Source organism: Panulirus ornatus, chromosome 56 (genome assembly GCF_036320965.1).
Source record: "Panulirus ornatus isolate Po-2019 chromosome 56, ASM3632096v1, whole genome shotgun sequence".
NCBI lineage: Eukaryota > Metazoa > Arthropoda > Malacostraca > Decapoda > Palinuridae > Panulirus > Panulirus ornatus.
In genome coordinates this window covers 20,636,034-20,658,440 of record NC_092279.1, presented here as the reverse complement: position 1 = coordinate 20,658,440, position 22,407 = coordinate 20,636,034, and the positions used below count along the sequence as shown (strand labels likewise).

The 22,407-nt window shown below is 37.6% G+C and overlaps 1 protein-coding gene across 1 annotated transcript; it reads left to right on the top strand.

Annotated features, from left to right (window-relative positions):
- Positions 1–5,998: 5,998 nt before the first annotated feature.
- On the top strand, positions 5,999–18,777 carry LOC139765991 (uncharacterized). Its single transcript, XM_071694027.1, has 5 exons — positions 5,999–6,125; positions 8,335–8,582; positions 10,475–10,601; positions 12,805–12,969; positions 15,255–18,777. The coding sequence occupies exons 2-5, from the start codon at positions 8,409–8,411 to the stop codon at positions 17,486–17,488; spliced, it is 2,700 nt and encodes an 899-aa protein (XP_071550128.1). The 5' UTR covers positions 5,999–6,125; positions 8,335–8,408; the 3' UTR covers positions 17,489–18,777.
- The last annotated feature ends 3,630 nt before the right edge of the window (positions 18,778–22,407 follow it).

The following is a 22,407-nucleotide window of genomic DNA, read 5'->3' as shown; positions in this document are numbered from 1 at the left end:
TGTAGCTTTTGGCTCGGGACTACATAGTTTTGAAAGTCAACTTGGTTGAAGTTGAAGTGTCAGAACCGAAGACAGCCAAATTGCATGACACAATCGTTCCTATCCTAAAACATAATAGCTGACTTTCACTGCCAGGTAGGCTAACACCCAGGGCCTCAATGAGCTTAAAACAATTCCTTCGTAACCTCTCAATGATTCACTGATCACGCTGATGAGTCACGCGTATCCTTAGGAGGTGGAAACTCTGCCGCTCACGCTTTTAGATAAGAAAGGAGGGCTTTTTAATCGACTCCCAAGGCACAACGGCAGTGTGTCTTTGTGTGTGTGTGTATATATATATATATATATATATATATATATATATATATATATATATATATATATGTATATATATATATCAAATATGTATTATATGCATGATATCTGATGTAAACTGTTTACCACAGTAACCCGAAAATCGAACCCCGGACCGTCTGTGTGACAGCCATATTTTGTAACCCTAGCGGCCATTTGTGCAATTGCTGATAAACTTATATATATATATATATATATATATATATATATATATATATATATATATATATATATATATATACATATGGCAATAAATGGGGACGAATTCCTCTTGCAAGCCTTGAAGCCCACTAGAGCGTGTATTGGAGCTGCCTTGAAGTCTATTAGAAATTGTATCGTGGCATTGAAGCCTTACAGAGCCCGTATTTTGTAGTTTTGTTTGGAAAAAAAAAAAGCGTATTGTGATTATTGAGCCTATCAGAGCACATTTTGCTGTCTTGATTTCTGCAAGAGTACGTATTGTAGCCATGAAGCCTTTTACATTGCTTACTGTAACCTATAAGGCTATGAGAACGCGTATTGTAACAGTGAAACCTTTTACAGTGCCTGCTGTAGCCTAGTTAGTTCTGTTGCCTGCTACTTTAGAGCATGCTGCTGCCCACTGTAATACGCATTGTAGCTTAGCTTAAGGGTAATGTAGGTGGATGAGGAACCAGTAATGGTGTGCCAGTTGCAAGCTAAAATAAAACATTAAAATCTAAAAGATGTAGACAAAGTTAAGGGAGTAAATGAAATACGAAGATGGAAGGTAGAAATTACAGCTGTAGAATAGGCATGAATGATGACATTTGATTAATGCTGATGTGATATAAGAAGAGAAAAATCGTGGTAAAGGAATGACTACGAGTGATTTGAAGTGGAGTACTTATTGAGAGTTGGCAGAGGGGAAGACTTAGGTGAGAGGTTATATGTGTGATGTGTCAAGATGGAAAGAGGGTGTGTACAGTATATTGACTGAGCGACCTTGGCGTCAGACGAAGGAACTCTTCCGGTCTCTGTTGTGCTAAAGGAAAATTCGTTCGAGAGGGGGGAAAAAAATGTCAACCTTCGTGGAGGTAAAATAAGACGTGTTTCAAATTGGTTTGCAAAGTATAATTTCGGAAACAAGACAAGGTTAGCTTATCTTGCTGAAGTATTGGAGATAATGAGCACATAATATGTGCACTTGTTTTAAGACATTACAGACACATTTTGTCATGAAATTACACTTAGACTTTATGTCTTACAAGCTTTTGTACTGTACATCATATAAATATATCAAAATTGTGATACAGTCGGTAAATATGCGATTTAGGTTTACTGTCATTCCCGTTGTTTTTAGGTTTCCGTGTCTCCTATCTGATGCCGCCGTTGCTCACAAGGCTAGTGACAAACAAGTGCATTGCAGCAGGCAGGGAGACGCCCTCGCCGCGCCACGCACGAAGGGCGGGGTTGAGGGGCCATTGGGAGGGTGGAAGTGGGTTACGGTGAGGAGGAAGAAGAAACGTTCCCTCTAAGTATATATATATATATATATATATATATATATATATATATATATATATATATATATATATATATATATATATGTCATATGTCCATCCATCGTCATTATTTTAACGGTTTGGGAGGTGTCACCGATGATGGTAATGATACGCATTTATCTTTTTGTCTGTTTTAATCGTAGCCTTGATTCCGATTTGACATAGTGCCAAAAATGGGAGAAGTAAAGAGAAAAAGCAAAGAAATATCTTGATAGTTTGGGGTCGTCTTTAACTAAAGGCAGGTCGTAGCTGTTTGGGAAGACATGAAGATGTTAAAGTTACAGAGCTTAACGGTATAGGGAAAGAAATAGACATCACAGCGGCTCATCCTCGAGTTACTAACGGCTACAGAGTAATCATGTGACACAGTGAATTGCCGAGCTCTCTTAACTTGATTTAGCTAATGGTGGGGACCGGGGATACACGGCAAGCCAGTTCTCAAGAGCAAAAACTGAAGTAATATATGACGGAAGAGGGTAAAAGAGCCATCACGGCAGCGCGTTAGGGCAAGTGGGTCGTGTTTTGAGGTCAGATCGGGAGATTTGATGAATCAGATTGCTTTAGACTCTAGTCCTTTAAAAAAATATGTGGATTTGGAACCTCGCCAGATGTGAGAGGAGAAGAATTTTCGGCATCTTGAACAGGACGCCTAGTTTCGTACAGGCAGCTTGGCTGTTTGTGGAATTTAGGGGATTATGGGATTTGATGTCAAGGTGATATCAAATATGTTGAGTGATGGACTTACAAATGCATTAAAGGAGACAGGAAAGCTTTGAGGTGTTTAAGAAAGATAGAGAAAGAAATTAGGTTTTAAGTGATATCAATCTTCATTAAACTGCGACTCCCTCACGTCAAAACTTAAAGTTCTGAGAGGCATTTGAGACGAGACGTAGACTGAACAAGAGAAGGTGGGGACGGCATTGTTGTTAGCGTCAGCTCATGAGTGGGTGCATTTGGTTATCTGGAGATAAGTAAGCCGTTGGTGAAAAGGACAGGACAGAAACTTTGTGAGACACCGCTATTGATAGCGAACGAGGGAGTGTTTCATTCGTCGATAATTATAGAGACAGACCGGCCAAAGAGGAAGCTAGACATGTAGATGTGTAATCAGTTGAGTTTGGGGAAAGATGCAAATCCGTTTCCTAGTGTTTACATATTTGTGTTTCTGCCTTTTCCATTCCAGGCTTGTGTATTGTAAGCCCGCGTGCTTGTTTGTCTGTATCCCTGCGTTTTCTTGTTATTACAGTTTGTATGTAATAGGGATATAGTTTTACAGCCAGTGTAGCTCTTCTTAACCTTGTATGAATCAACTTTGTCTTAACTCTTATGTATATATACGGGCATGATATGCTGCCGACTGATGGACAGTCACACCTCTTTTATAATTATGAGTATGCGTTTGTTTATTCATATCTGTGTAGGTGTATACATGTTGATGTCTGTGTGTATTGGAGATGTTTGTGTATATTCTATATTTGTGTAAGAGATTCTAGGCCTCTTTTAGAATATATAGAATACTTTTAAGTATTTAGATTCTATGCAACACTCTATATCTCTTTATTTGGTGAGTGATATGCATGAAGTGACCAATGATCGTGGTCACTCCGGCCATTTGAGCAGAAGACATGTTTACAAAGCTTTCTGTTTGTAGTGCTAGACCCAGGCACTTAGCCAGTCCAGAGTGACCAAGTAAATGTTGACTCGACTCATAGGGGTCAGGTCAAAGGCTAGGCCATCGTACTTCAGGGTCGTGTTCAAAAAGTTAAAAATATCTTACCTATGCCGGATGGGCAAGAAGACCTTTGCCTAACCATACAAGGGTAATGGTGCTAAAAACAACAGAGCCTTTGTCAACGCACACTAACCTTCAGATCCTGTTGGACCCCAGAGAGCTATAGGCAGGTGCTTGTCTCTTTTATTTCATATATATATATATATATATATATATATATATATATATATATATATATATATATATATATATATATATTTCCGAGTAGAAACCGATGCGTTGCGAGCCAAACTCACCGCAGAGTATGCGGGCCTTGACCATCTGAATGCAGAAGCCTAACCCCGCATCATAGACTCAAGACATTGATCGATTTGTCTCGTTTCGGTTTTAGGCATAAAACTATTGTAGAAATATGCCTATTGAATGGAATAGCCTGTGTAATGCAAGCATGAACAATACAGTGACGTCAGTAAGGTATGAGGAGAGGGGGAAGAGCATATGGCAGAAGAGTGCATGATGACGTGGAGTGTTCGGGGAGTGGCATGCACCTGACCGGTCGTAGCCATTACTGACGACACGGATCAATAGGACGGACGTGGTCCATAGGGCAGGTTCCTTCCTCCACCCTGGTCGTTGACTCAAAGGGAGCCCTAGACCAGTCATTCTACCGATCAGAAGGGAAGTCTTGAAGAGAAATTTGGGCTCAAAGCATCTTATATTGATCAAATAATTTATGGGTAAATCTTGAACGTATTTTTAGTATATTATGTTACCTGATGGAGGAGAGCTAAGTTGTAAAAGAGAAACTCCGCACCAACCATATCCTTTTTGGTTGGCTTATGTACTGCACAGAATGACTTTGAAGCACATATCTGCTTCTTTGAAACCAGTAATTTTACCTCATGAGTATGAAGGCATTTGTTGTGTGTGACATTTCATTTTTAAGTAATATATTTCGACGATGCTCGCAGCGGACGCCATAAGAGTTCATACCATTTCGACTGCCAGTTTTGACTGATGAGCAGGAGGAAATTTAAATAGGTGCTCATTATTATTATTATTATTATTATTATTATTATTATTATTATTATTATTATTATTATTATCATTATAATTGTTGTTGTTGTTGACGGAACTGTTGCTTGCTATATAATTCATAAAACCGTCAGATTCCATTTCATTTTATTTCCTCTTAGGATGTGTATACACAAAGATAACTTCGTATTGCATGGAAAAAAAAAAGAAAGACGAAAGTCAACACAATTTCAAAAGTATTAAGACATGTTTCCTTTTTGACCACATAACTGGATCGTGTTATCCAGCCTCCACCTCCTGCAGTAGTACACGGCGAGTGTGGTCACTCAACGGCTACATCGTCGTCAGGCAAGTCATAGAAGTATAACCTTATTCTGGAACTTATCGCTGCAAAGAAATCCTTTAGTTCCCCCTGTTCCTACCTTGAATGTAGCCAAGAAATAGAATAAGCTCCTTCAAAGGTGGGGGGGGGGGGGGTCCTACTGTTGTATAATTGATTATATAACGATGATACACACACACACACACACACACACACACACACACACACACATCTCAGAATGATGATGCCATCTTACCTGCTGTCATCCTCTTGTATTCTTGAGTCTTTTTTTTATATGGAGTAAGTTTTAAAAGAATGATGCAATGTTATTCCGCATATGTTAGTTTTATTTTCTTTTTTTCTTCTGTCTTAGTGCTGTTCTCGGCGAGTTTGAGAGTCGGCTAGATTAGCCGATCTTTTATTGTAAGTTAAACATTTAAGACATGGTTCATTTACCGAGTTTTTTTTTTTTTATACCACGTGCGTTACCTGCGAATATAATTACATATGACTCTCAGGGAAACAGTTTATTTACATAAAAAGTGGCTGTTATGTAATAATTTTTGAAGTATTTTTCGTTTTAATTATATCCATGAATTGCAAAGATCCACTGTCATATGTTTGTGATATTTCATTACGTGATATCTGTCATAAATTGGCAAAGCACAGACGAATGCAATGAAATCAATATTGTAATATCAGTATGGTTATATAAAACAAAGCACTGTCTACTTCTTAGGTCGTGAATATTAAGTAGCAATAAAGATATATTTTTATGAAGAACTAGATAATGTTTACCAAAATCGTAAGTAGTAAAAAAAAAAAGCATATATATTTATATCTCAGTTAATTTTCCCTTTTATTTTCTTATTCATCTGTTCACTTTATTTGATATATCTTATAAGAGCTGTTCTAGAAGAGGAATGTTTATGACCATCAAATATATAGTTAAAAGAACGTTAAAGATATACCTAAAAGGAATATGGTTGCCGTTCGCGGCTCGGTAGGAGATCGGATTTTGACCTGTATCTCCACGAACGGTGCACAGCAGACGACGTTATCACCACCGAAAGGATAGTGGCGTCTTAGTTTCTCTCGGGTTGTGGGTCAAATTTTAATGTCTTCGCCTCCAGAATTAGGATTTTTTTGTGTTGCGTAGGTGAGTCTAGCTTCATGTTAATGCTTGTGAATTAACCTGTATTTGTTTGAGCTTTGGATGTTGTTATAAATCTATGTTTTGGGTTAGGCAGTCCAGATATAACTAGTAATAAGTTAGGTTTATTTAATTTTTTTCTTAAAAGATAAATAAGGTGTATTGAGTAGTGTACAAGTGAGTGTAAGGAATGAGTACTTTTTCATACTTTCTTCATTTAATTCGGAAGATGGATGGTATTTTGCCGTTCTGACAGGTATTTGTTTTGATTTCCCGTTTTTCTAATGTTTACCCGTGTTTATATACTACTTGTCAGTGCAAAGATTATACTACTATCCATGGGGAAATGATAACAGTTGTGGAGTTTTAAGCCCAAATAAGTATTCCAGCTTAAGCCAGGCTGTGATGGCGAAGTGATGATGCTATGCGTGACCTACCGTACAACCTGTGTGATTGATGGGTCATAGACATTTTCTAATTAAGACATACCATACTTTTTAAGATGTTTCATAAAACGGTTTGATCTGACCTATTTTTCACCTTCTTGCATCCCTCTGAGGATTATTTGAGATTAACTCTAATCGTGGTAATGACTACTTCTTGTTGATACATGTGAAGTAACTCGAGACTTATAGTTAATTAGTTTTCACATGTCTCGTCAGAATTGTATTGGTAGCCTCTTTTAGCATACGAAGTGACTTGTGAATCTGGGATATTATAAAGTTTATGGACACACCTTTAACTATTGATTTGTAATGACAAAAGTCATATCCCTTCTGACCGTATGAAATTAGCCGAAATGATGAAAATTCTTGGCTGATTTGATTATATTCAGTGTATGTAGGTTGTCCTTTAAGCACATTTTTCTGAAGAAGATGTTTGTGTTTATTAATCGTTACTTCAGTTTCAGTAAGTCAGATTACATGCTTTGTTTGTTATATTTTGAACTCTGTGTTTTCTCAGATTCACAGTTTTGTTTTGCTCTACGTCAAATCCTTGCTCACTTCTGGGGAACTCTTCCGTTGAAACTGTTGATAAAGTAAAAGAAATCATTTGATGTAATATTTGTTGATACATTCACTTGAAACTTCTTATTCAGGAAACGAAATCATTTAACATGATTGTCATCAATAAATCAGTAAGTGAATGTTTGATTTTACACATTTGTCTGAGTTAGGTTGTGAATTGATATATGTGTTTGATAGGAGTAGTGAGGATGGAAACGGCTCTCCCCCACCCTGTGACTCACTTCTATTGTTCCATTTGCTGGCAAGTCCACTCATAGATATCAAAAATATTACACTTCCTCGAATTTTTCTTCATTCAAACTTAGATCCCAATAAACTTGTCCCTCAAGCCTGCTGAACCTAATGACCTTGCTTTTATTCACATTTACTCTCAACATTCTCCTTTCACACACTCTTCCAAACGCAGTCACCAACTTCTGCAGTTTCTCACTTGAATTGGCCACCAGTACTGTATCATTGGCAAACAACAGTGGTTGAGAGAGCAGAAGAGGGTGTGTTGAAATGGTTTGGTCACATGGAGAGAATGAATGAGGAAAGATTGACATAGAGAATATATGTGTCAGAGGTGGAGGGAACAAGAACTGGGAGACCGAATTGGAGGTGGAAGGATGGAGTGAAAAAGATTTTGAGTGATCGGGGCCTGAACATGCAGGAGGGAGAAGGGCGTGCAAGGAATAGAGAGAATTGGAATGATGTGGTATACCGGGGTTGATGTACTGTCAATGGATTGAACCAAGGCATATGAAGTGTCTGGGGTAAACCATGGAAAGTTTTGTGGGGCCTGGATGTGGAAAGGGAGCTGTGGTTTCGGTGCATTATGCACGACAGCTAGAGACTGAGTGTGAACAAATGTGGCCCTTGTTGGCCTTTCCTAGTGCTACCTCATCAAATGTATTTTAGTCTACCTTTAGAATATGTGAAAAAATTATTTGTACCTGACATTATTCAGGATATCAAAGTTAAGAGACTGACATTGAAATTTTTGCCAGTAATTGCTAGGTAATGTCTCACGATGTTTTTTTAATGACCTTCAGGAACATGTGTAGTATCTATTATACTAATGGCCCTTTCACACAGGATGAAGAACTTCCATGTACTTTATATTAAATCCTCAATGAATTTTTTTGTGGTTTTTAATTCAACATCTTCAGAATCTATTGTCATTATAGTATTTTATCCCCTTTCAGTGGAGGTTAAAGTCTGATTGAAGGAGTTCTTGGCCCACTTCACAATTTACCGACAGTTCAAACGCTGGGTTGCCATGGCAGACCACACAGAAGATAACGATCCCTTTGAAGAGGATATTGTGTTCGATGAGGCTGGCTTATTAGGTGGGAAGATGCCACGGTCCCGTCAACAGTCTACTGTCGGGTTTTTGCCCACTTTTATGCTATTCATAAGGACTGTATTCCTTTGCATAGCTTTTCTTGGATTGGTGAGTGAACTGTATTCCTTTTCATAGCTTTTCTTGGATTGGTGAGTGATAAGGTGTTTTTAATAGTTATTTGATGACTTGTTAGTTGGATAGCAAATCTTCATCCAGGAATTGGATGTTGCTTACCATTTGAAACAAGTGTATATTAGAGTTATGCTCTCCAGTTTCACAAAATTGATTGCTAAAAACATTGCATGTTTTATATACTTGATCCAACCCATGTAAATGGAGTTAACAGTGATATATAGGGAGCTGTGATGATAGAATGTTGATTATTTTGATAAATGAAAGTATTTAGGGAAAGAGCACAGTGAGAATGTTGGAATATTACTGTATTTATCATGATAGCAAGAAAGTTTTTTTATGAAAGAGGAAAGTAACTACTGTTTTGAAAATAATTGCCACTTGATTATTATGCTTGAATGTCTTTTTGCTTCTTATCATAAGAAAAAAAAGATTTTCTTGTTATTAGTTTCAGTAACCTGTATTACGCAAAACATGGCTGGCCTTAGGACAGGGCAAAGTGAGCAGTTACCTTCACAAATTTTTATTTTTTATTTTTTTTTAACCCTTCAGCTACTCCACAAGTGTATATACAGTGCCTGGATAATCTCTGTTTGTTTGTTAGTTTGTTTGTAATGATGTTTCCTGCCACACTTCCAAGGCAAAGTTCTAGGTTGTGGTATGGGCTGGAGAATGTGATTACTGAATGCCTTCACAGGACAAATGCTCCGTTACCCTCCAGGATTGAGAGAGGGTTGTATTGCTTTGTTAGTGTAGATGTTGATGCCTTAAGCAAAATTTCTTTTCTTTTGTAAGTTCGAATGGAGAGAAATTAGAGGAAGTGAAGAGTTTTAGATAACTGGGAATGTACATGGCTGTGACTGGAACCACAGAAGAAGTGAGTCACAGAGTAGGGGAAGGGGTGAGGGTTCTGGGAGTGCTGAAGAATGTGTGGAAAGACAGAACGTTATCTGGGAGGGTAAAAATGGGTATGTTCAAAGGAAATGTAGTCACAGTATTATTATATGAATGCAAGGCATGGGCAGTAGATAAGGCTGTGTAAGGGAGAATGGATTTGTTGGATATGAAATGTTTGAGGACAATATGTGATGTGAGAAAAGGTTGACAAAGCTCATATATGTGTCAGAAGTGGAGGGAACGAAGAGAATGGGGAGACCAAATTGGAGATGGAAGGATGGAGTGAAAAAGATTTTGAGAAAAAAGGACCTGAACATGCAGGAGGGTGAAGTGTGTGAATGGGATATAGTGAATTGGAATGATATGGTATCTGGGGTCAGTTTGCTTCAGTGGATGAACCAGGCATGTGGTGTGCAGGGTAAACCATGGAAAGGTCAGTAGGGCCTGGTTATGGATAGGGAGCTGTGGTTTTTGGTGCATTACACATGACAGCTAGAGAATGGATGTTAGCAGGTATGGCCATTATTCATCTGTTTCTGGTACTACCTCACTATTGCAGGAAACGGTGATCAAATATGAAAAAAAATGTGTCCATATAGATGTTACTGATTGAGTTTATGTACATACTATTAAAAGCAGAAAAATAATCATTACATCAATATGTAAGTTAGAAAAAATCATGATATGACAATCCAGGTGGGAAATCTGTTCACTGTTATGTATGATACTGATGACACAACTTATGTGGACTTTACATTGCTAAATTTACTTTTACATTGTTTATCTTCATTCTAATTAGATAAGATGCTTTCATACAAAAAGGCAAGGTTGCATCACTGTCAGTGGACAAAAGAAGTTTAGTCTTCGACTGTGTGTTTCATTAATACATTTGTTTGAATATTTGAAATTTGTTTGAGTTAAAAGTAAAATAGGAGGAATGAATCCAACAAATCTTTTTGTAATATAACTAGGGTCTGTGTGTGTCCGTGAGTGGGGGACCCTTGATAACACTGGAGGTGGATGTAGGGATTCCAGTAGACACTGCATTCCATACCTTTACTGCTCGCTCCATTGGCATGCTGCTCGGAGGAGTCATAGGTTAGTGCTGCTACCATGTTTTTTCCTATTACATTATTTATTTCTGTGGTTATTAGTATTCACTGTGTAAAGTCAGTTGTTCATGTATGATATTGAATTTGGAATGGAATCACTCCGAGTTCCTGTTCTCTGAAGGTACTGAGAGTCCTGTGAAAAATGTTGTATCCAAATTTGAGTTATTTTTAGGAATATTATTAAGGAAGGTACAGGATTCAAGGAAAATTAATCAAATAGTCTGTGGTGCATAAATTTCAAATATTAGTTTACTTTTTCATTTTGCTTATAGTGGTTATGATTATGAAGACTAAGACTAAGACCTTAAAACAAAACAAGTGATTTGGAAAATTACGAAAAAATGCTGGAAGGATCCATATTTATTTTACCTCCATTATCTTTTTTCTAAAACACAGAAAGAGTTGAAGAAATCATGTGTTGTTTGCTTTTACATTTTCCACTAAGCACATAAAAAAAAGGAAGAACATATTGGTTACTGATAAAATAATTCAACACTTCTCTCCCAGCTCTATTCCACTCAAGAATGTGAAGTTAAGTAGGAAAAATAGTGCTATACATATACTAGATGTAGGGAAAAATGTAATGACTGACCTTCATGCAACTGACCAGCGATACTAAGCCCTGCTCGGCCCTTGCCCAAGTGATGAGCCATGAATGTTTGTGCTGGCAAAGGTGGACACACAGTTCATGTAGCTGCAAGCACAGTGGTGCAGAGAAAAGTACATTTAATCCAACTAGTTATTACAGTTTGTCACATGTATCATTCAGCTAATTGATACAGTTGGTCACAGTGAAAATCTATTCATGTGGAAGTTGGTAAGTACTTAAATGAATAAATAAATAGATTTCATTAATTCATTGTAATTCTTCTGAGTTTGTCAAAGGGTCAATGAAAAACCACTTAAGGGCTGGGTTTGGCCTGTGGGCTGCCAAATGAATATCCCTGTTGAAAGGCATGTATACGAGTAGGAAGAGAGGAGAGTGAACGGTTCCAGCAGGGGTATGGCTGTTTGTATTGTTTGTGGTTGGAGTGGTGAGGGAGGTAAATGCAAGAGTCTTGGAGATATGGGAGAGCATGCTGTCTATAGCAGCTGAGTAGGCTTAGAAAGTGAGTCACGTTGTTTTGATGACAGCGCTGGAGGCAAATTTGAATGAGAAACTGCAGACTTTGGTGACTGAATTAGGAAGAGGGTGTGAAAGGAGGCAGTTGAGAGTGAATGATAGTAAAAGAAAGGTTATTAGGTTTTGCATGGGAGAGGGACAAAAAAGAAAATTTAGAGGAATTAAAGTGTTTTAGATGCCTGGGAGTGGACATGGTAGCTAATCAAACCAATGAAGTGGAATTGAGTCTTGGGGTGGTTGAGGGGGGGTGAAGGTTCTGGAAGTATTGAAGAATGTGTGGAGAGGGCAAAAATGGGCATTTTTGAAGGTATAGTAGTCCCAACAGTGTTTTATGGCTGTGAAGCATTGGCTGTAGATGAGGTTGTGTGAAGTAAGGTGGATATGTTGGAAATGAAATGTTTGAGGACAAAATACGGTGTGAGGTGGTTTGATTGAGTAAGTGATAAGAGTTTGAGAGAGATGTGGTAATAAAAAGAGTGTGGTTGAAAGGGCTGAAGAGATTGTGCTGGAATGGTTTGGACATATGGAGAGAATGAACAGAGCTGGACAGGTTGTGCTGAAATGGTTTGGACATACAGATAGAATGAACAGAGCTGGAGAGATTGTCCTGAAATGATTTGGACATATGGAGAGAATGAACGAGAAGAGGTTGACACAGAGGATGCATGTGTCAAAAGTGGAGGGGAAAAGAAGGGAGAGACCAATGTGAAGGAGGAAGGATGGATTGGAAAAGATTTTTACTGAACAGGGTATGACCTTGGAGAAGGTTGAAAAGCATGCACAGGATGGAATCATTGGAATAGTGTTGTATACAGGGGTTGACATGCTATCAATTGACTGAACATGGGCATTTGAAGCTGCTGGGTGTACCATGGAAAGGTGTATGGGGTCTGGCTGTGGATAGAGGGTTGTGCTTTCGATGCATTGCACAAGACAGCTAGAGAATTGTTGTGAGCAAATGCTGCCTGTTTCAGTCTGTTCCTGGTGCAACCTTGCTAACATAGGGAATGACAATCAAATATGCAAAAGATCTTAATTGAAAAATGATTATTTTCTAAATTTTCAGGATCACTGTTGTTTGAAGTCTACAACCGCCAGTTCTTGATATTTGTAAGCCTGATATGGGTGGCTGTGTCTGTGACAGTGCTGCCATTCATGGTGCCATCAGCCCCCTGGTGGACATTCACCACAACTGCCTCACTGGGCATTGGCCTTGGATTCCTTTTTACAGGTCAGTGTTTTTGATGTGGAAAGATTCTGGTGTATGTGAACAATTCATGTAGTTTCAGTTGTTTTGAATCTTGTGGTACCCTGCTTTATTGCTGCTTTTCTTTTGCTCCTTTCTGTGCACTGTCAGCTTCTTTTTTTCTCTTTTTTTTTCATATTCTTACACATTTTTATTCTTTTATATTCTCATTTTACTCCCTTTCCCTCCTCCTCCTTCTCACCATTAAAAGAAAGTATGGAGAACAAAAGAATAACCAATGTTAGTGGTGTTACTTCCTCATCCTGTGGCACTGAAAAGAATGGGAAGGGTTAAAGATATAACTTGTATATATCACCATACCTCAAACATGAGGAGAAGCATACTTCTTGCTGATGGAGCACTGAAATCCATATTTTGAAATACATAAATTCCAAGAGCCCTTCACCCAGTACGTTTATGATTACAGTCATCTTGGAACATGTTTCCATTCATAGTTGGGAGCTTTGTTTGCCATTCATTGCAGAAGCATATGGCATTATTCATGCAGTCTGAATGTGTAAAATTAAACCCATTTGCTTTTCTTATTTCTATGAAATTTTTATAATTTAGGCCATTAATCAGTAATGGCATTCAAAAAGTATACAGGGGCTAGTGCAAGGTGTAATGTTTTGAAGAGGAAGTGTATTGTGCTTACTCTTTACTAGATGAGGGTGTTTTAGTGTATATTCCCAGCGTCTGCTGAGTGTAACTGAGCCAGAGCATTATTGATTTTTTCTACATTACTCTGGTCTTAATTGTAATTGTATGCATATTGGAAGAAGGAAGTAGACTTGCCATTCTGGGCTGTTAGGGGATTTCAGGTTTCATTTTCAGTGACATCATTTTCTTTGATTCTTCAAAGTGGGTACCATAATGTAAGAATATGGTATAATTCAGAAAGTTAATTTTTTCAATAATAAATGAGTATGAAATTCATAAAGACAAAATATAGTCATCAGAATAGAACATTGGATCAAAATTTGCTATAAATGTAGCTAGTAAATCTTCTTTCTTTTCTGTCTTTCAAACTATTCGCTATTTCCCGCGTTAGCGAGGTAGCGTTGAGAACAGAGGACTGGGCCTTTGAAGGAATATCCTCACCTGGCCCCCTTCTCTGTTCCTTCTTTTGGAAAATAAAAAAAAAAAAAAAATAAAATAAAATAAAATAAAAATAAAATAAAAAAATAAAAAAAAATCTAAACTTGCATTTTCTTCAGTATCACACAAGCAAATGCAACACCTTTACACTGAGTTGTATTAATCCTTAAAAGCTAGTTGATTTGCAATTTTGCTATTGTGCATTGGACATGATTGAATTTCTTTCATTCTATATTTGGAAACGGAAAATTCGAAAGACACGCACTCTCCTAAAACATGTTCTTCGCCACTCTACTGGGAGTTTATGTGTTAACTTCAGTGGTATACAACAGACAGACATATGAATTATGTTCTCACTTTTTTGTACCTTTACACATATTTCTTTCATTTTATGGTGGGGAAACAGATAATATGAGTGATGTGTCCCTTCCAAAACCCTCCTCCATATCTCCACCACTCCCCTAGGTTTTTTGTGTTAAGTTCAGTGATATGATGTGGCCATATAAAGTATGTTAGCTTCTTCTTTTGATTTTTTCATTTTATCTTTTACATATACTATTACATGCATGTCTTTCATTCTTTATTGGGAATCAGAAAACTTGTTGAAGACATTGTCTTTTATCCATAGTGTGATCAGTTTCTTAAAAGTCACCTGTTGGTTAAAGGTTAATACTACATCTTTCATCACTGAAAAAAAAGCTTTGTTGATACTATATATGAGGAAAATTTTTACTCAGTCTTGGGTCCCTGATATTTTGGCACCTGTTGCACCTTCCTTCCCCTTATGGTCCTTACCCGTGACTACAGACCAAGGTACTCACTTGCTCAGCTACTCTTATCCTTGTTTCCAGATTAGTGGTAATATTTAGTTGCATTGCTGTCAAGTAAATGCTTTTTCCTAATATTGATAACATTATTCCATTAACAGTATAGTGTTACATCATATCTATTGCATTTTTTCTATGTTTATTGTATATAATATTCAGGCTATAGCCTGTGGACCCATGTTTCTAAGACCCATAAAATTTCGAAATTCAAGTTTTACCTGGACTAGAGAATTATTGATTTTCAGTTCTTGTATGTATATTAGTACATTTAGAGGCATGCTTACATGATCATAATATGCACCATTTTATGCCCAGGATTTTTTACTTGTAATTTTTTTCTTCTAGGTGGCAATGTTTTGTGCCTTGACCTGTGGGGACGACAAGGAGGAGCTTCTTTACAAGCATTGCACTTCAGTTTTGCTGTTGGAGCTTTCATAGTTCCTCTTATCATACAACCATTTTTTGTCGGCTTGCAGCAATTAGAGCTACACAGTAATCTGTCAGATGGACAAGATTTACCTACGACAGACACAACAGAGATACTCATGTTAGTTCGTGGGCTACAGGATCTTGATTCTGCTGCTGATAGTGTAGGGACTAATTCTTTCTTTGATCTTGAATCGCAATCATATGAACAAATAAAAAATTTGACATACCCAAAAGAGGACATGTCCAGGGAAAACTCTAGCTTGTTCAATGACACTTCAAACTTAAATTCATCTGTTAAAGACATGAATTTTGATAATGAGACATCCACCTCTCCAACCTCTCCAGAGATAACTTCAGTAGTACCAGTAACAACTGAAGCTGTAGATATATCTTCTACTTTAAAAACACCAAAAATGAAACCTTCTTACACTGATGCAAATATACTAGAACCAGAAGGTTCTGTAGTATGGAAGAAGCCGCAGGCTGTAGAACATTCTAAAGTTAAGACGGACTCGCCTGATGCAGTAGAAAGCAAGAAACCTTCTTCAGATGAAGTTTTGACAAGTCAGAGTCCCGCAGACATTGAAACAAGCCCAGTTACTACAACACAGGTAGAGACTACAGTGACAACAACAGTTCCTGTAAAGGTAACAACTTATCCCACTCAAATCACTCAACAAGCAATCAATGGGACTTCAGAAAACCTCCTTCACAATGCCTCCATCCCAGTTGAAGCTGATGTAACCACAGAAAAATCAGAAGCATCTTCAGCAGCTCATTCCATTCCTACCACAAGACCGACATCATCAAGCACTACTTCTACCACAGTACATACCACCCTGAAAGTCACCACAGATACACCTGTAGTTAGTACCCCCTCTCCTAAACTTATTGATATGGATAAATATGGGATCAAATTCCAAGATGATGATGGTAGTAAAAACGTACAGTGGCTTGAGACTGATATGACAGAAGACACAAAGTCTCTAATTTTGGATTCCAATACTATGATTGACAGTGCAGAAAGCATAGAAAATGATGATGACATAAAGGAAGATGATGTAAACGTTCCAGAACCTGAATTACTGGACCTGAAAGAGCTAGTTAAAAATGGAGGAGCAGATTCAAGTACTCTAGAGAACACTGTGTCTGATGAACCAAGGAAATCAGACATTCCATCTCTTAAACACCATCTGTTTAAGCCTGGCACTTTTAGTAATGGAAGTGATGAAAATAGCCCATTTCTTGACAACATGGCCCAACGATTTAAAGAATATGGAGTAACTAAAGTCCACTTGGCATACATATGCATTGGGATTTTTATCATTCTTAATGCTTTGATTTCTGTTGTGATCTTATGTCATAATCCTAGAGAAACAAGGTCAAAGCAAGATGATGGAAATATGAGTAAAATGCAGAAAGGTCGGGTCATCTTGTTTACTGTTATATTTTCTGTGTTTATGTTTATGGCTGAAGCTTTGCAAGGAGCTGTCCATCATTTACTAGCTTCCTCATCTACTGGTACAGGTCTGGCAGTCATTCAGGAAACAAAAATAGATGGACAGGTTTTGTTTTGGGGACTTGTATGCCTTGTACGATTTCTCTGTATCTTAGTATCTGGCTGTTTGCATGTTAAGCCTGGTAAACTTCTTGTTATATCAGTTCTTTTTTCTTTCATTGGATCCATATTTTTAGCTATAGGATCCTTTGGGAAGGATGATTTCTTATGGGGTGGGATAATATTTTTGGCTCTTGGTTTGGCTCCAGTTCTACCCACAAGTTTGCTGTGGATGGCCCAGTATATGCGGGTAACTCACCGTTTGTGTGCTCTTATGATAATTTTGGCTTCCTTTGGAAATTCAATAACACATTCACTCTTAACCAGAGTGACAGGTAATGCTCATGCTTTTGCCTATATCCTTGTGACTATTAGTTTTGTTTCTCTCTTCTTTTTGTTTTTGTCTATGTGTATTTTATACACTGCTCAGCACAGCAAAGCCCTTAATGTTCCTGTTGGTTACCAGTTGGCTAGCCAGCATGAAGAAGAAGATAGTGTTGAATTCACTCCGTCTGGTAGTGTAGTTTTCAAACCCAGTGACCCAAGAGTCCAAGAAAATGGAGAGGCAGGACAGTCACTTTTGATAGATTAGCAGTATATATAGGAATAGATAGTCATTGCACTTTTGTGTCATGTATTGAAATACTATGAGTGATAGATGAGTGTATGTTCATGAATCTAGTCGTTATTTTGATATATGATTTTTTAAGCTACTTCCAAAATTTAAAAGCACATCATATGACCACAATACAAGAGATAAAGCTTAATACTTAATCTGTAATAATTCAGTAGGCTTAAACCTCATTAGTGAGAAATATTGGCTCTGACTCTGAGAATACTTTTATATTTTAATGAGCAAACTGTATTACATTAGAAGAGTGTTGTATGGAACACTTGTGTTGTCTCCAGTGCAGAACAGATATTTGGAGCAAATTAAGAATAGGTGAAAATATTGTCTGGAAAATATTAAAAACATTCCAATTAATTTCTATTATCAAAAGTGAAAGTTTCTTTTAAGTTATGAGTTAGGATAAGTTCCAAGTTAAACCTTTAAGTGAAGGGCCTCAGACAAAATCTAGGCTAGAGATGTGTCTTATACCTTTCATTTCAACAGAAATTGGGAAACAAATATACTAAGTTTAAAGAGTATCTTATCAAGGTTTTTCAAGTTAAGACCAAGGTTAGCTTGCAACCTGTGACTCCTGACAGTAGGCAGACTACGATGACAGACAGAACAATCCCTGAGTGTCTGTATGCATTGTCAGAAAGCTTGAGTAAAGAACCTAAAGTGTGTTCTCTTAACTTTTCACTTATAGTTATGCTTTTAATGGTAATTTGAATGACTTCGTGTTTAACATGAGAATAAGATGAACAAGAGTTGATATTTTCTGTATGCTGAAAACCTCCCATCCCCACCTTGGTATAGTGACAATTCATTTAGCAAAGTTTTACACAGATGACAGTTAGAAATAGGGTACAAACTTGTATAGTAACACATAACCCTCTTGTTGCGACCTATATGAAAAAAAATGTTCATATTTTTAATGTATAAAATATTTTTCATTTGATAATCAAATATCTATGGTATTTCTTACTGTGTATTTTATAATGATGTCACAGCAGAATACTTACAGTCTGTATTCCACCACTTAGCAAAATATATTTCAATTTGTATCCCATCCACTGGCAAATGGCTTGTATCTGTCTGTCTGTCTATCTCTCTTATGCCAATTCATTCCAGGAACTCCTGTCAAGGAGTGGCAATGGCAAAAGAGTCTCCACTTATCCCTGTCCTTACATACCTCCCTCCCATACACCATTCTACGCATTCTTCCTCTGTTTCTCTCCCTCCAGTATTCCTCCAGAGCTTGTAAACGAAAATGTCAGCTAATGCTTGCTCATAGCAGGGTTGTCAGTGCCCTTTCTTATATCCTGTCTACAAAGTAAGTGTAACCATTTCATTATGCCTGCCAAGAATTTTAAAGTAATCCAGGGAAGTACAGGACATCAGGCTATCACTCTGAATGTAAAATTAGAAGTGCTAACTCCATCCCAACCCACACCACCACCACCACCTTAGTCCATCATCACGTTTTCTGGTGAGTTTTCGTTGAATATTGTCAAAGTTAATCTTTGTTGGTGTGTGGTACTTTGTTCTTATGCTAAGTTGTTGCATGTATATTTTATACATAAGAGTTAGAAAGAGAAAATTTTTCTGTAGGAAATTGGGCCTCCTTACGTAATAGGTTTTATATGCTTGTATAGTGTCAGTTTGCTTAGTGACAGGTTTTTCAGAAACATGGCTACATTGCTGTATGGGGATATCCTTATGATTTTAGTTGATACTTTTTTGAATCACTTAGATTTACTGTTAATTGAATTTGGATATATCTTTTCTTTGTTTATAATTCAAAGTATTTTGGCACAAATGTCAAATACATTAAGTCTTTAAGGTAGAGTATGTTTGTAAACATTAAATAATTTCTTCCAAATGAGATAGATTTCTAATTAAGAACAGAGAGATTATAGATTTCTAATTAAGAACAGAGAGATTATTATAAAGATCCTGAGTTCCATTTTTCTTTGGATTTTATGAACACTTACATATCCCAGACACCACACAAAGGGTCCTGGGTTTGAATCCTGGCTGTTGGAGGATATGTGATATATATATGTATATATATATTGGAAAGGATCACAATTTTGCACGTGATCAAGATATTCCTATGAGTCCACGGGGAAAATGAAACATGATAAGTTCCCAAGTGCACTTTCGTGTAATAATCATATCATCAGGGGAGAGACAAGAGAGAAATAAAAGTCAGTTGATATACATCGAAGAGACAAAGCTAGGATGTCATTTGGTAAACAATCACGTTTACCAAATGGTGTCCTAGCTTCGTCTCCTCGATGTATATCAACTGACTTATATTTCTCTCGTGTCTCCCCTGATGATGTGATTATTACACAAAAGTGCACTTGGGAACTTATCGTGTTTCATTTTCTCCGTGGACTCATAGGAATATATATATATCTTTTATTTATTTATTATGATATTTAACTGCCATCTCCTGTGTTTGCTAGGTAGCGCAGGGAAACAGACGAAGAATGGCCCAACCCACCCACATCACATGTATGTACATAAATACCCACACACACACACATATACATACATATACATTTCATTGTATACATACACAGACATATACATATTTTCATTTTCCCCGTGGATTCATAGGAATACATATACATATATACACATGTACATATCCATACATAATGCCCTCATCCATTCCCTAACCCTGGGGATAGGGGAGAAAGAATACTTCCCACGTATTCCTTGCATGTTGTAAAACGCGACTAAAAGGGGAAGGAGTGGGGGCTGGAAATCCTCCCTTCCTGTTTTTTTTTTATTAATTTTCCAAAAGAAGGAACAGAGAAGGGGGCCAAGTGAGGAATACTTTTAAGGATCAGTCCTCTGTTCTTAACACTACCTTGCTAATGCGGGAAATGATGAATATGTATGAATAGAAAAAAAATGTGGGTGTGTTTGAAGGAATAGTGGTTCCAACAATGTTGTGTAGTTGCAAGGCATGGGCTATAGATAGGGTTGTGCAGAAGAGGGTGGATGTGTTGGAAATGAAATGTTTGAGGACACTATGTAGTGTGAGATGGTTTGATTGAGTAAGTAATGAAAGGGTAAGAGAGATGTGTGGAAATATTAAGATTGTGGTTGAGAGAGCAGAAGAGGGTGTGGTGTAATGGTTTGGTCACATGTAGAGAATGAGTGAGGAGAGATTGACAAAGAGGATATGTGTGTCAGAGGTGGAGCAAACAGGAGAAGTGGGAGACCAAATTGGAGGTGGAAGGATGGAGTTAAAAGATTTTGAGTGATTGGGACTTGAAGATACATTCTTTCATCTGTTTCCTTGCGCTACTTAGCTAACACGGGAGACAGCAATTAAGTATAATGAATAATAAATGAATAAATATATATATATCTTTCCCCTTTTAGAAAGTTAAAATACAAGGAGGGGAGGGTTTCTAGCCCCACGCTCCCGTCCCCTTTAGTCGCCTTCTACGACACGTGAGGAATGCGTGGGAAGTATTCTTTCTCCCCTATTTATTTATTTATCATACTTAACCGCCGTCTCCTGCGTCAGCGAGGTAGTGTGAAGAAACAGACAAAAGAATGGCCCAACCCACCCACATACACATGTATCTACATAAACGCCCACTCATGCACATATACATACCTATACATTTCATTGTATACATACATATACATACACAGACATACATATATACACATGCAATATTCATACATGCTGCCTTCATCCATTCCTGTCGCCACCCCACCATACATGAAATGGCACCCCCTTCCCCCGCTCGCATGAGGTAACGCTAGGAAAAGACAACAAAGGTCACATTCATTCACACACAGTCTCTAGCTGTCATGTGTAATGCACCAAAACCATGGCTCCCTTTCCACATCCAGGCCTCACAAAATATGTATATATATATATATATATATTATTTTTTTTTTTTTATTATACTTAGTTGCTGCCTCCTGCGTTAGTGAGGTAGTGCAAGGAAACAGATGAAAGAATGGCCCAACCTACCCACATGCACGTTTATACATAGATGCCCACACATGCACGTATACATACCTATACGTTTCAACGTATACATACATATACAGACATATACATATATACACATGTACATATTTGTACTTGCTGCCTTCATCCATTCTTGTCGCCACCCTGCTCGCCACCCTGCCACACATGAAATATATATATATATATTTTCATACATATTCGCCATTTCCCACATTAGAGAGGTAGCATCAAGAACAGATGACTGTACCTTTGAGGGGAAAATCTTCACTTGGCCCCTTGTCTATTTCTTCTTTCAGAAAGTAAAACAGCTAGGGAGGATTTCCAGCCTCCAGCTCCCACACCTTTTAGTCGCCTTTAATGACATGCAGGAAATATGTGGGAAATATTCTTACTCCCCTATCCCTAGGGATATATAAGATAAAACATTGAGGAACACAGTGGTGTAGGGGTAACTCCTTTCACTCACAGCTTAAGAAGCCCAGTTTCAGTCCCAGGTGCTGGGTTGACAGGGTGCTATCTTGTAAGGTTTACTCTAGGTTAGCCAGTATTAATTTAAGGGCTTGGACCAGGCTGGCCATGTTTACAAAGAATGATGCCTTGAGAGTAAATGTAACAATTATTTAGTTTCCTTGGTAATCTGCATCCAGTGTTAATGTATTTAACTTCTTGTAAGAAATGCATCTGTGGAAACCTTGCATGGTGCTGCTAATTCTTAATTGTAAATTGGTTATGTGTTTCTTCTCTGTGATTAACAGAAGTTGAATGATATTTGGTTATCAGTCCAGTCCAATCAGGGTAGATGTATACAGATGCATGAAGCTTAACTACCCATACACAGCACAGTTTAGTATCTAGCAATTTATCCTAGAATTAAGCCTTAGCCCAATGA

What these genes read in the sequence shown, in the direction of transcription:
- LOC139765991 (XM_071694027.1), top strand. Translation starts at nt 8,409, where the DNA reads ATGGCAGACCACACAGAAGATAACGATCCCTTTGAAGAGGATATTGTG. An exon ending in GCATAGCTTTTCTTGGATTG is followed by an intron (nt 8,583 to 10,474) that starts GTGAGTGAACTG and finishes TAATATAACTAG; the next exon opens with GGTCTGTGTGTGTCCGTGAG. An exon ending in GCTGCTCGGAGGAGTCATAG is followed by an intron (nt 10,602 to 12,804) that starts GTTAGTGCTGCT and finishes CTAAATTTTCAG; the next exon opens with GATCACTGTTGTTTGAAGTC.